This window comes from Propithecus coquereli, unplaced genomic scaffold, assembly GCF_000956105.1.
Source record: "Propithecus coquereli isolate 6110/MARCELLA unplaced genomic scaffold, Pcoq_1.0 Scaffold16, whole genome shotgun sequence".
NCBI classification, from domain to species: Eukaryota; Metazoa; Chordata; class Mammalia; order Primates; family Indriidae; genus Propithecus; species Propithecus coquereli.
Genome location: NW_012140524.1, coordinates 7,701,118 through 7,714,901, shown reverse-complemented (window position 1 = coordinate 7,714,901; position 13,784 = coordinate 7,701,118). Strand labels below are relative to the sequence as shown.

Sequence of the window (13,784 nt, the reverse complement as noted above, 5' to 3'; positions counted from 1 at the left end):
TGAGGTACAGTATCATGGAAGTGAGAATGGAAATTAATTTTTTTTAAAAAAAGAACCCTGTGCTTACATTAGAGTTTCAAGTTGACTTAAAGTCACATTTCAGCCTATTTAATGGAAATATTTTCTAGTTGAATTAAATAATGCTTATGCTTTACCAAGGGTGGGATATCTCTACTCCAATGAGATGTGACTAGTAAAAGAAAACTTGAGCTGAGGTCTGAAGAGCAGATAGGATTTAATAGGTAAAAAAGGAGGAAAGAGATTGTATGGAGAGACAAGAGCATGTGCAAACGCCCTGTGGCTTGAAGGAGCAGTCAAGTACTGGAAAGCAAAAGTAGTAAAAGAAGGTCAGTGTGGTTAGATCAGAGAGCACAGAGAACAACAGGGAGAGGTGAGTTAAGGAGGTGGAAAGGGGCAAGATCACAATGGTTCAGGTCATCTGGGTAAACTCCTTCTCACCTACAGACTCAGAACAAGTATTTTTTCCTCTCAATGCTTTTCCTAACACTCTCCTTTACAGAGTTGATATTTCTGACCTGGGCTGCCATGCTCTGTGAACATATTTCTATTATTGTTTCACTATATTGCAATTATTTGTTATTACATATCAATTTCTACTAGGAGACTCTGAGTTTTCTAAAGACAGGAACTATGCAATACTTACGTTCTTTCTTCCAGCACCTAGTACCATGCCTGACAGATACTAAATATATGTAAATATTTTCCATATGAATCAATCAGTCAAGTTTGGTCTTTCATTAGCAAACACAATTATTCGCACTTACATCACCCCGCATAAATGGTCTGATCCTGTATACGCAAAGTAGTTCAAACCACTGAGTAAAAGGAATAGTCTAAATACAAAGCCTAATTCAGGTGCAGGGAATGATAATTTGATAAAATGTACATTCCAGGAGCTCAGAGACCTGGTCTGTCTGGTCCAACACTCTGTGCCTGGAGTAGCATACATACAGAGTCCAAAACACAAACCCATTTACAGAGTAGATAACTATGATGAAAGTTCTGAGCTGAGACTTCCTTAATCCTAATGTGTATTTTGCTAATGTTTTTCTTATGAGTAAATAACTTAGATTGCATAGCTGTATTTTCTCCATCAGTGAAAATTATCAGAAGTATTATAAAATTCAGTCTGAGTCCACAAAGGACTCTGAAGCTGAGTGAGTGAAGGCTGCTTAGTTATATCTGAGTGTTCTCTCCATCTAACGACAACTGTTCTCACAGAATTCTAAAGGGAAAGTCAATCTAAGCATCAGGTATGATGTAGCAAGAAAGAAACTCAGACATAGATTCCGATCAACATATTTTGTGGGTTAGTAGTTATATGACATGGTAAACTAGATGAAGGGTAGAAGACAGGTATTTTATAAAGATCTAAAGAACAGTTTTTAAAAAGGAATAACTTTTTTTGTTATAAAAAGAGATCCCTTTAAACCTTACTGGTATGTCCATGGGCATCTATTTATGCTAATATTATACTGAAGAAAAGGTAGAGCAAATACGTAAAATTGTCAAATATTGTGAATGAGTTACACAAAGCTATTACTAATACACTTAATTTTATAGTCAATAAGGTATAGTCATTTAAAATTAAGACCTGTAAGCTCTTCCATTAAAATAATAGTTCCTTGAGAGCAGATACTATATCTTAATCTGTTATATTCCCAGTACGTAGTACAGCTGAAAGAATAGAGAAGAATCTCAATAAATATTTGAGAAATGAATAAATGAATAGAAAAGGTCTGTTATGTAATACCTTTCTTCTCCCACTCTTCAGGCAAAAGATCACAAATAAAATCCACCCTTGATTCTGAAATTTGAAGTAGCCTCTTAGAAATATGGGATATCAAAAATTATTTTTGCCAAATTGTGAGTAGCTCTTGGGCACTTTGACACTGGGAAGAGGGTGTTTTTGATTTGCACCTGCTGTGGTACAGCATTTAGTGATGATTCCATCCAGGCTTTTAGGGATGGAAAATAATCGAGTGAGCTAAGAGGATGCGGGCTCTCCATTTCATTGAAAACTATTGTTAAGAACCAGACACTAACTTGACCGTTAGGTTTGCACAGGATTGTTGTACAATCTGGACTTGTTATAAACTTGTTTTGTTCCTTCCATAGAAAATTTGATGGTGGCTGGTGCTTTGCTTCAGAGGCTGCTGCCCACACCTGAAAGAAAACAGTTTGTTCATGACAAATGCCATTGGAGTTCAACACAGTTTTGTAAACGTCACAGGGCTATTGCAACATAATCTTTCTGAGCAGATGAGATTTTACAATATCACGACTGTATACTATATAATGCCAACCCGTGTAACACCAAACAGCTCCTGTACAGGTTTATAGGAAAGCACGAGAAAGAGCGGGAGCCCGCTAGCATCAATCATCTGTTCTCTAAGCAAATATCTTTGTTTATCTTTTAAAGATTATGTTTGCTTAGTTTTAGGAACTTAGGAATTTCATTTTAATAGTCAAATGATTTAAAAAAGAGATTGCACACCAAACTGAAGAAAGCTGTGGAAATTTAACTATGGATATTAATTTATATCCAATTGGTGGGCAAAGTGGCACAATTAACAACCAACAACAAAAGACACATCTTATGTACAGTTTGAGAGATGGTAAGACCAGTGCTGAGCCACAGGCTGATGGTGTAAATGGATTTTTCTTCCACGATTCTAGTTTCTGTTATTCAAATCTTATACTCACTGTTACTGAGGAGTTGGCCTGCATTACGATGTTTGGAAGGAATCGGTACAAAGAAACTCTCTGTCCATTCACATTTTGCTGGAGAATATGATCTCCAATGGCGAGTTCTTTGTCAAGGGAAGAGTTTACGAGCTTCACAAACAAACCCTTGATATTCACGTCAGCTATTTTAATGTCTCCAAGAGAACTGGAAAACAAGACACAAAGATTATAAGGTGCCTTCAGATAGGAGTGTCTTTGGCTCACTCTAAGAACGGAATAATAAATATGCTTTGGAGGATTACAGAGATAATTTAAAGCTCAGTGTAATATTTTCTCACTCCAGAGAGAATGTACTTGTGCTACTGACAGCCATCTATGTTGAGAACAAATCACTTTAATTAAATCAGGGTGTGAAATAATTTGACGCTAGGCTGTTCTGTTTTGAATACAGCCTTACTCTTGGGTGTACTTTTGAAGGTCCAGCTGAAAGCCTGGGGTACTCATCAGTGTCCCTTCTTTGTGATAGACCTGGGATGCCCATTTTTAGTCACCCCATCCTATTATCCTGCCAAATCTCTGATTAACTCATAGGCCTCATAGCTGATGCTTTCAAATTGGCAGCTGTTTTGAGGAGAAAAGTGGCTCCAAATGTCAGGCTGTCATTCTGGGTTTCCTCTCCCAGAAGAGGAATTATGACAATAAAGGGTGTAAGCGTCTATGAAATCTCTTGACACCAAATTCCCTTCAAAACAGAGGCATCACTTCATACTCCCACTGCATTATATGAGAATGCCTGTTTTATAGAAGTTCACTTTTGAACAGTTTATATAACAATTTCTGCTCTTCTTTTTTTTGTGTTATCATCATGGTTCTTACTAAATTGTGAATGTAACAGTTTACTCTTATTTGACATCCCTGGAATTTCTTTATGTCATCCTCATCTTACTGTTAACTAAATTCTCTGTGAGATGTTTTTATTTTTTGACAGACTACACTTTTGTTTTTCAGAATTGCTTTTTCTGCCCAGGGAGACTAGCACTAATTTGACTTTTGTTTTTAAACAGGTAAAACCCTGGAATAGCTCAGCTATCCCTTTGTTATCATACATATTTATAATTGAATATTTACAATTGCTTTCTAAAAATCTTTTACTGTTCAAGCGAACGGTTTATTCATTCATCTTAAATTTTTATTTTATGCACATAAGCAGAATAAATTTCCTTGTCTTAAAGAAAAAAAAAAACCCCCTTGTCCACATCAGGGCACTTTATTTGCCTTGTTTTTGTGTAAGACCCAAAGCTACAGAAAAATACGTTACACAATACATGGACATTCACAGACCCAGGCTGTTAATCTGCTATCACACACAGCCTTCGGTAGTTATCTTCTTCTCTTCTCTGCAAGGCTTCCCATTTATCTTTAGTAGGAAAGTAACTTGAGATTTCTGCTTAAAATTTCTGATTGGCTGAGAGTGGAAAGTGATGTCCCAATCATCCTGTCAGTAGCCTTTGCACAGACTTGATTTGCAAAGAGATTGAAGAGACACATGGCTATGTCACTTTTTTTTTAAAAAAAGAATTACTTTCCATTATTTAAACACTGATTTATCTAGTTATTGGGTTCTCCTTGATAGCTCCATTGTATTTATCTGCTTTTAGGTTTCTGCTACTCTGCAATTTGCTAAAATTATCTTTACAATTTCAGTTCTGCCAACCTGTATCAACCAAACACTCTCTATACAGGTTGGCATCTGTGTTAATAGTCGTGGGAGGAGTGGGCTGGTGAGGGGGTGTAGCAGTTAGGACTCTTTAAATTTTTAAAGGAAAAACTTGGAAAGACTCAAGGAACTCGATTAATTTCATCGGTGCTATAAGAGAAGAGCCCTCACACCTAAAAGTTTTGGTGATAGATCATTAATGTAATGGAGAGGTGAATTTGTACATCATTGCCACTAGGTTCTAAATCATCCAAGGGAAGAATAAATGGGGTGTAGTCTGAATTAGAGTCCTTTGGGTATATGAATAGATTTGCAACCTCATAAATTATTTTGAACCAGAATTATTCATGTGGTTATTATTATCTTAGTGAGGCCATCTGAGTCCAGAGTTTACTATTAATATCATTCTGACTCTAGACTTGAGGAATGCTGAATTGCCTGGAGGTAGAGATGGTAAATGGATAGGAAGGTAACCTTCTTAATATAGTCTGATCACTCCTGAGGCATCTAGAACTAAACTTGAAGCCAAGATAAAGTCTTGGATACAGGGAGAGAGATCATGAACAACTAGTGAAAATTTTAATAATGTATCTACCTTGTTTCTTGTTTGCCTACAAACCCTTTTTTCCTTCTGCTGGCAGATATTAAACAGATCTCTAGAGACGGTAGGTGGTAGTAGGAAAGAAACAACAGCTTTTTTTTTTTTTTTTTTTTTTTTTTTTTGAGAAAAGGTCTTGCTGTGTTGCCTAGGCTAGAGTGCAGTGGCACCATCATGGCTCACTCAAACTCCTGGCTCAAGCAATCCTCCTGCCTCGGCCTCCCAAGTAGCTGGGACTACAGGCTTGCGCCACCACACCCGCCTAATTTTTCTTTTCATTTTTTTGGGGTGGGGGCAACAATGAGGTCTCACTCTTGCTCAGGCTGGTCTTGAACTCCCGGGCTCAAGCGATCCTCCCTCCTTAGCCTCCCAAATTGCTAGGATTACAGGCGTGAGCCACTGCACCCAGTCGAAACAATAGCTTTGATTAAAAACAACCAAATTGAGAATTAGCTTCTGTTTCCAGTCAAGGTGGAGTAACAAAAAATGGATTTATCATCCCACCTGAAACAACTAAAAATTTGGGAAAATATATAAAACAATGTTTTTGAAGATGTTGGATATAGGTCAATGAAGAATAGTGATCCCTGAGAGGCAGGGAACAAATGCAGTGAAACTTAAAATTTCCCCAGATTATTTCTAGAGAATTTCCAGGCTGTATCATAGAGTCTGCACCCTCTCTGATTTGAGAAAATAAAGCTGAGAGCCTAGGAAGACCAAGGTGGCTGGAGGTCACAAGCAGAATACCAGACAGGAGACTGCTACACAGAGAGAGAGCTCTGGAGATTTTTAGAGGGTCTCCTTTGAGTATTTGGCAGAAGAGTGATCAGTGCGTTCATTTTAATAAATGCTCCAAGACTGCAGAAAAAGACCATTTGAAAGGATTAGAAGGAACAATACTTAGAGCTCCCACAGGGTAAGGAAGAATTCCTGTTTCCAACAACCAGACTGAAAAGCCACATAATTCATGGGGCATTGCATAGAGTACTCAGGAGATTCCTGCCTCAGCCATGAATAATTAGCCCTACACTAGATATTGCCCTGCTCCCACCTAACAAATTTTAAAAGCAAGTCCCCAAAGGCTCAAAGTATTTCCAAATAACTTAAGTGTGTCCCAGGAAAAAACTCAAGAATATTTATAGGAACACAAAAATATTCCAGCTCCCAAACAAGGTAAAATTCAAAATTACTGGCATCTAATAAAAAGTTACCAGGCATGCAAATAATTGGAAAATACAACCCTTAATAAGGAGAAAACCAATAAATCAAAACTGTCATAGAATTGACATGGATGTTAGAAATAGCAGAAAAGGAAAAAATCCTTGTGACTGTATTTGTATGTTCAAAATGCTAGAGAAAAGATTGAACATGTTATACAGAGACATGGCTGAGACTAAAAAATATACATGGCTGAGATTTAAAAATTAAAAGTTACATGGCTGAGATTAAAAAGACATGGGATGGGATTAACAGAAGAGTAGTCATTACAGATGAAATGATCAGTGAACTTGAGGACATAATAACAGATACTATCCAAAAAGAAACACAAAAAGAAAAAAGCTAAAAAAGAAAAAAATAACAGACCATGAGTGAAATGTGGTATAACTTCATTGGAGGCCCTTGAAAGGAGAGAAAAAGGGAGAACAAAACAATATTTTAAGGAATAATGGCCAAAATGTCCCCAAATTTTTAAAATTCAGTCTATAAATCTGCAAATCAAAGAAGCTAAACAACCCTAAGCATAGAAAATCTGAAGAAAGTTACACCAAGGCACATCATAATCAAATCTCTCAAAAGAAATCATAATGAGAACATCTTAACAGCTGCATGAAGGGGAAAACAGGAGACATATTTGTATAGAGGAGCAAATTTAATAATGACAGCAAATTTATTAAAACAATGTAGACAAGAAAATAGTGGAACAAGATCTTTAAAGTACTGAAGAAACGAGAACAACCAGGACAAATAGAAAACAAATAACAAAATGGTAGACTTAACCTAATCATATTAATAATCACTTTAAATGTAAATGGTTTAAATACCCCAATGAAAAGACAGAGACTGTCAGACTGGCTAAAAGAGCAAGTCCCAACTATATGCTACCTACAAAACATGCACTTTAAATATAGAGACACAAATAGTTTAAAAGTAAAAGAATGGAAAAAGATATATCACACTAGCACTAGTAAAATAAAGCTGCAGTGGCTGTATTAATATCACACAAAATAGATTTCAGAGCAAAGAATATTGCCAAGGATAAAGAAAGTCATTTCCTAACGATATAAGGATCAATTCATCAGAAGGCTATAACATTCCTAAGCATTTTTGCATCTAATAACAAAGCTTCAAAATACATGAAACAAAACTGATTGAACTGAAAGGGAGAAATCAACAAACCCACAATTGTAATAGATTTTAATACCCCTCTCTCAATAATTGCTACAACAAGTAGACAAAAAAATCAGCAAAATGACAGTAAACTTAACATTATCAACCAACACGATCTGATTGACATTTATGAAACACTCCACTCAACAACAGCAGAATACACATTTTTTTCAAGTGTACCCAGAACATTTACTAGGATAGTCAATATCCTGGCTATAAAACAAGTATCAATACATTTAAAAGGATTCAAGGCATATGAAGTATGTTCTTTGACCACAATGGAATTTAATTAAAAATCAATAACAAGATATCTGGAAAATCATTAGAACTGAAAAAAATTCAAAAAACTTGGAAACTAAATAAAATACTTCCCAGTTACTCAAGGATCAAAAAGAAAATGAAAATAGAAATTAATAAGTATTTTGAATGGAACAAAAATGAAAATACAACATAACATTTGTGGGATGCCACTAAACTATACTTAGGGGAAAATTTATAACACTAAACACCTGTTCTAAGAAGAGAACAAGATGTAAAATAAATGATCTCAACTTCTACCTTAAGAACTTAAAAAAAGAAAAGCAAATGAAACCAAAATAGACATAAGAAAAGGAATGTGGATTAGAATGGAAGCCAAATAAAAAACAACCAAAAAATAGGGGAAATCAATAAAACCAAACACTGGTTTTCTGAGAAGCTCAGTAAAACTAGTATCAGGAAAAAGAGAAGAGAGAAGATACAAATGACCATATCAGGAATGAGAAAGGTGACATCAGTAAAGATTCTATAGATACTAAAAGGATAATAAGGGAATATTATGAATAACATTATGCCAATAAATTTGGTAACTTAGATAAAATCGACAAATTTCGTGAAAGACACAAACTACCAAAGTTCACACAAGAAGAAATAGATAACCAGACTACCCTGGTATCTATTTAAAAGTAGAATTTGTAGTTTAGAATCTTTCCCGAAAAGAAACTCCAGGCCCAGATGGCTTCACTGATAAACTCTATAAAACATTTAAGAAAAAAATATTATTACTTCCACTCTTCTAGAAAATGAAAGAGGAGAGAATATACTGCATTTCATTCCATGAGGTGAGCATTGCCCTGATACTAAAGCAAAGACAGTACAGGAAGAGAAAACTACAGAAAAATGTCCTTCACAAACATAGATGCAAAAGTTTGAAAGAAAATTTTAACACATTTAATTCAATGATATATTAAAAGGATAAACATTATGCCCAAATGAGGTTTATTCTAAGAATGCAGGGTTGCTTTAACGTTAAAAAAGAAAATCATATGATCATCTCAATAGATGCATTAAAAAGCATTTGACAAAATCCAACATCCATGCATAATATGCATTACCGCAGATTAAATGTTCTGAATCTCAATTCTGTCCCCCCATTGTTTGAAACTGTCCCATTGATTCACATTGCCCAAAGTGAAGTCCAAATTCTTCAACCTGATGTTCAGAGCTCACTGTGATCTGTCCTCACTTTGTCTCCTACAACGCTATTACTCCTCTTCATGCACTGCTCAATGTAGCTACACTGTATAATTCTTTGTACTTGATCTTAGCTTTTCTTCCTCCTTTGCTTTGTTTATGCCGCTCCTTTGCTCTAGAGCATAAACAAAGAATCCCAAAATCATCATGGGATTTTTTAAAAAACAACATATAGATGCCCAATTCTACCACTAGGGATTCTGACTCAGTCTGAGGTGAGGTCAGAACATTAACAGCTCTCCAGGTGATCCAGTTGGGTAGGGAGAGTTGAAAACCAATGATCTAGAATGTTCTTCAGACTTCAAATTTGCCTCTCCAATACTTACCTATCCTTCAAAGCCTAGTCAAAATGATAGCTCCTTTACAAAATCTTCTCAGATCATCCCCCCACTGGAAGCAAGCTTTCTCCTCCAAATGCCTTGGTATCTTATTTGCCTTTGTCTTCATCCTCACCTGTAGGTATTCCCTTACTTGAGTGTAAGTTCTTAAAATCATATTCATAAGTCTTTTTTTATTTTTAAAATTTTAATGCTATTTTTATTATTACATAATAGATATACATATTGTGGAGGTACATGTCATAATTTAATACGTTCATATAATTTGTAAAGATCAAAGCAGTATAACTGAGATATCCATCACCTTAAATATTTGTCTTTTCTTTATACTGAAACATTTGAATTATTCTCTTCTAGCTATTTTGAAATATAGAATAGGTTACTGTGAACTATAGTCACTCTACTGATCTATCAAAAATTAGATCTAATTTATTCTCTCAAAATGTATACAGTACCCATTCATTAACCTCTTTTCATTCCTCACTTTCTACTGTCCTTCGTGGCCTCTGGTAACCACCAGTCTACTCTCTACCTTCATGAGATCCATGTTTTTAGCTCCCACATGAGTGAGAAGATGCTGTATGTTTTCTCTGTTTTGCTTTGTTCACATACCATAATGACTCCCAGTTCCTTCCATGTTGCTGCAAATGACAGGATTTAATTATTTTTTATGGTTGAATAATATTCTATTGTGTATATATACCACATTTTCTTTATCCATTCATCTGTTGATGGATACTTAGGTTGATTCCTTATTTTGGGTACTGTAAATAGTGTTGCAATGAACATAAGGATGAAAATATCTCTAAGATGTATCAATTTCCTTTCTTTTGGATATATTTTCAGTAGTGGAATTTCTGGATCATAATGATAGTTCCATTTTTAGTTTTTTGAGGAACCTCCATATGTAAATAATTTTCCATTGTTACTGTACTATTGATAATTTACATTCCCACCAATAGAGCACACGAGTTCCACTTTCTCCATATTCTTGTCAGCATCTGTTACTGCCTATCTTTTGACACAAGCCATTTTAACTGGGATGAGATGATATTGCATTATGGTTTTGATTTGTATTTCTCTGTGGATTAGTGATGTTGAACATTTTTCATATACCTGTTGGCCATTTGTATGTCTTCTTTTGAGAACTGTCTGATCTTTTGTCCATTTTTAATTGTATTATTATTATTATTGCTACTGAATTGTTTGAACTTATTATATATTCTGGTTATTAATCCCTTGTCAGATTGATAGTTTTCAAATATTTTCTTCCCTTCTGTAGGCTGTATCTACTTTGTTGATTGTTTCCTTTGCTGTGAAGAAGCTTTTCATCCTGATATAATCACATTTGTTCATTTTTGCTTTGGTTGCCTGTACTTTTGAGGCCTTACACAAAATATCTTTCCCCAGACCAATGTCCTGAAGCATTTTCCCAGTGTTTTCTTCTAGTAATTTCATAGTTTCAGGTCTTAGATTCAAGTCTTTAATCTATTTTGATGTTTGTATATGGTGAGAGATGGGAGTCTAGCATCATTCTTCTGCATGTGATTATCCAGTTTTCTAAGCAACACTTATTGAAGACACTGTCTTTTCCCCATTGTATGTTCTTGGCACTTTTGTTAAAAATGAGTTGGCTATAAATGTGTGGACTTATATCTTCTATTTTGTTCTCTATGTTTGCTCCATTGGTCTATGTGTCTGTTTTTGTGCCAGTACAATGCTGATTTGATTACTATGGCTTTGTAGAATATTTTGAAGTCAGGTAGTGTGATGCCTTCAGCTTTGTTCTTTTTGTTCAGGATTGCTTTGGCTATTTGGGGTCTTGAGGTCCCATATGAATTTTAGTATTGTTTTTTTCTATTTCTGTGAAGAATGTAATGCGTATTTTGATAGGGATTGCATTGAATTTGTAAATTGCTTTGGGTAGAATTATCATTTTGACAATATTAATTGTTCCAGTCCATAGGCTTGTAATATCTTTCCATTTTTTTTGTCCTCTTCAATTTCTTTTATCAGCGTTTTATAGTTTTTCTTGTATAGATCTTATGCATTTTTGGTTAAATCGATTTCCGGGTATTTTATATTCTTTGTAGCTATCAAAAATATGATTGCTTTCTTGATTTTTCTTTCAGATTGTTCACTGTTGGCATACATAAATGCTACTGATTTTTGTAGTTGATTTTGTATCCTGCAACTTTATTGAATTTGTTTATCAGTTCTAATAGCCTTTTTGTAGAGTCTTTAGGTTTTTCTAAGTATAAGATCATGTCTTCTGTGAACAAGACTCATTTTATCTTTTCCTTTCCAATTTGGATGTCCTTTATTTCTTTCTCTTGCCAATTGCCCTGGCCAGGACTCCCAGAACTATGTTGAGTAAAAGTGATGAAAATGGGCATCCTTGTTTTGTTCCAGATCTTAGAAGAAAGGCTTTCAGTTTTTTCCCATTCAATATAATGTTGGCTATGGGTTTGTTTTATATGGACTTTATTATTTTGATGTATGTTCCTACTCAGTTTGTTGAAGGTTTTTATCATAAAGAGATGTTGAATTTTATCAAATGCTATTTCAGCATCTATTGAAATGATCATATTGTTTTTTTTCTTGGTTCTGTTAATGTGATATTATCATGTTTTTTTGATTTGTTATGTTGAACCATCATTGCATTCCTGGCTTGAATCTTCCTTCATCATGGTCAAGTGAGAATGACTGGAAAGCCTAGAGAAATGGATAAATTTGTGGACACATACAACCTGCAAAGATTGAATCATGAAGAAATAGAAAACCTTAACAAATCAATAATGAGTAACAAGATTGAAGCCATAACGAAAAGTTTCCAATTAAAGAAAAGCCCAAGACCTGATAGCTTCACTGCTGAATTGAATGTGTTGTTGACATTGGTTTGTTAGTATTTTGTTGAGGATTTCTGCATCTACATTCATCAGTGATGTTGGCCTGTAGTTTTCTTTTTGTGTTTTGTCCTTGTTTGGTTTTAGTATCAGGGTAATGCTTGCCCTTTGAATGAGTTTGCCAGTAATCCTTCCTCTTCAATCTTTTTGAAGAACTTGAGAAGAATTGATATTAGTTCTTCCTTAAATGTTTGATAGTATTCAGCAGTGAAGCCATCCGGTCTTGGGCTTTTCTCTGATGGGAGCCTTTTATTACAGCTTCAATCTCATTACTCATTACTGGTTAGCTGAGGTTTTCTATTTCTTCATGATTAAATCTTGGTGGCTTATATGTATCTGGGAATTGATCCATTTGTTCTTGGTTTTCCAACTTGTTGATGTATAATTGTTGATAATATTAATGATTCTTTGTATATCTGTGGTCTCCATTGTTATGTCTCCTTTTTCATTTCTGATTTATTTGGGTATTCTCTCTTTTTTTTTCACTAGTCTTGCTAAAGGTTTTGTTTATCTTTTCAAAGAAACCAACTTTTTGTTTCATTGATCTGTATTTTTTTTAGTTTCAATTTCATTTATTTCTGTTCTGATCTTCATTATTTATTTCCTTCTACTAGTTTTGAGTTTGGTTTGTTCTTGCTTTTCTAGTTCCTTGAGTGCACAATTAGGTTGTTTATTAGAAGTCTTTCTATTTTTTTGTTGACATGGGCATTTATTGATATAAAGTATTGCTTTTCATGTATCCCATAGATTTTGGTAGGTTATATTTCCATTTTGATTTGTTTCAAAAAATTTTTAAATTTTCTTCTAAATTTTTTCATTGACCCATTGGTCATGCAGGAGCATGTTAGTTAATTTCCATGTGTTTTTTCTGAGGGTTCCTCTTGCTGTTGATTTCTAATTTTATTTCATCATGTTCAGAAAAGATACTTTTTATAATTTCTACTTTTTTTATTTTGTTGAGACTTGTTTTTTGTTTTGTGAACTAAGGTATGGTCTATTCAGGAGACTAGTCCATGGGCTGATGAAAAGAATGTGCATTTTGCAGCAGCTGGGTGACATGTTCTGTAAATGTCAGCTATGCCTATTTGGTCAAGTGTGTAGTTTAACTCTGATATTTCTTTGTTGATTTCCTGTCTGGATGATCTGTTCATTACTGAAAGTGAGGTGTTGAAATCCCTTACTATTATTGTATTGCAGTCTGTCTCTCCCTTTAGCTCTATTCATGTTTGCTTTAGATACTCAGGAGCTCCAGTGTTGAGTACATAGATACTTAATTCTTATATCTTCATGCTGAATTGACCCCATTAGCATTATATAGTGACCTTGTCTCTTTTTATAGTCTTTGATTTGTAGTCTATTTTATCTGATATAAATGTAGCTACTTCTGCTCCTTTTTGGTTTCCAGTTGCATGGAATATGTTTTTCTATCCCTTCACTTTCAGTCTATGTGTGTCTTTACAGGTGAAGTAAGTTTCTTGTAGGAAGCATATAGTTGGATATTGTTTCGTCATCCTCTTCCCACTCTATGTCTTTTATTTAATAGCTGGAGAATTTAGTCCATTTATATTTAGTGTTATTATTGATAAGTAAGGACTTTCTATTGTCATTTTCTTTAT

General features: G+C 34.6%; 1 protein-coding gene across 1 annotated transcript in view; it reads right to left on the bottom strand.

Moving 5' to 3' along the window:
- LMNTD1 (lamin tail domain containing 1) overlaps positions 1-13,784 on the bottom strand; it is a 157,233-nt gene that overhangs the window by 129,018 nt on the left and 14,431 nt on the right. The window contains exons 3-4 of the mRNA XM_012640965.1: positions 2,728-2,997; positions 2,068-2,187 (exon numbers count right to left, since the gene is read on the bottom strand). Coding sequence (XP_012496419.1) covers positions 2,068-2,187; positions 2,728-2,997 — 390 coding nt within the window. The remainder of the gene's footprint in view (positions 1-2,067; positions 2,188-2,727; positions 2,998-13,784) is intronic.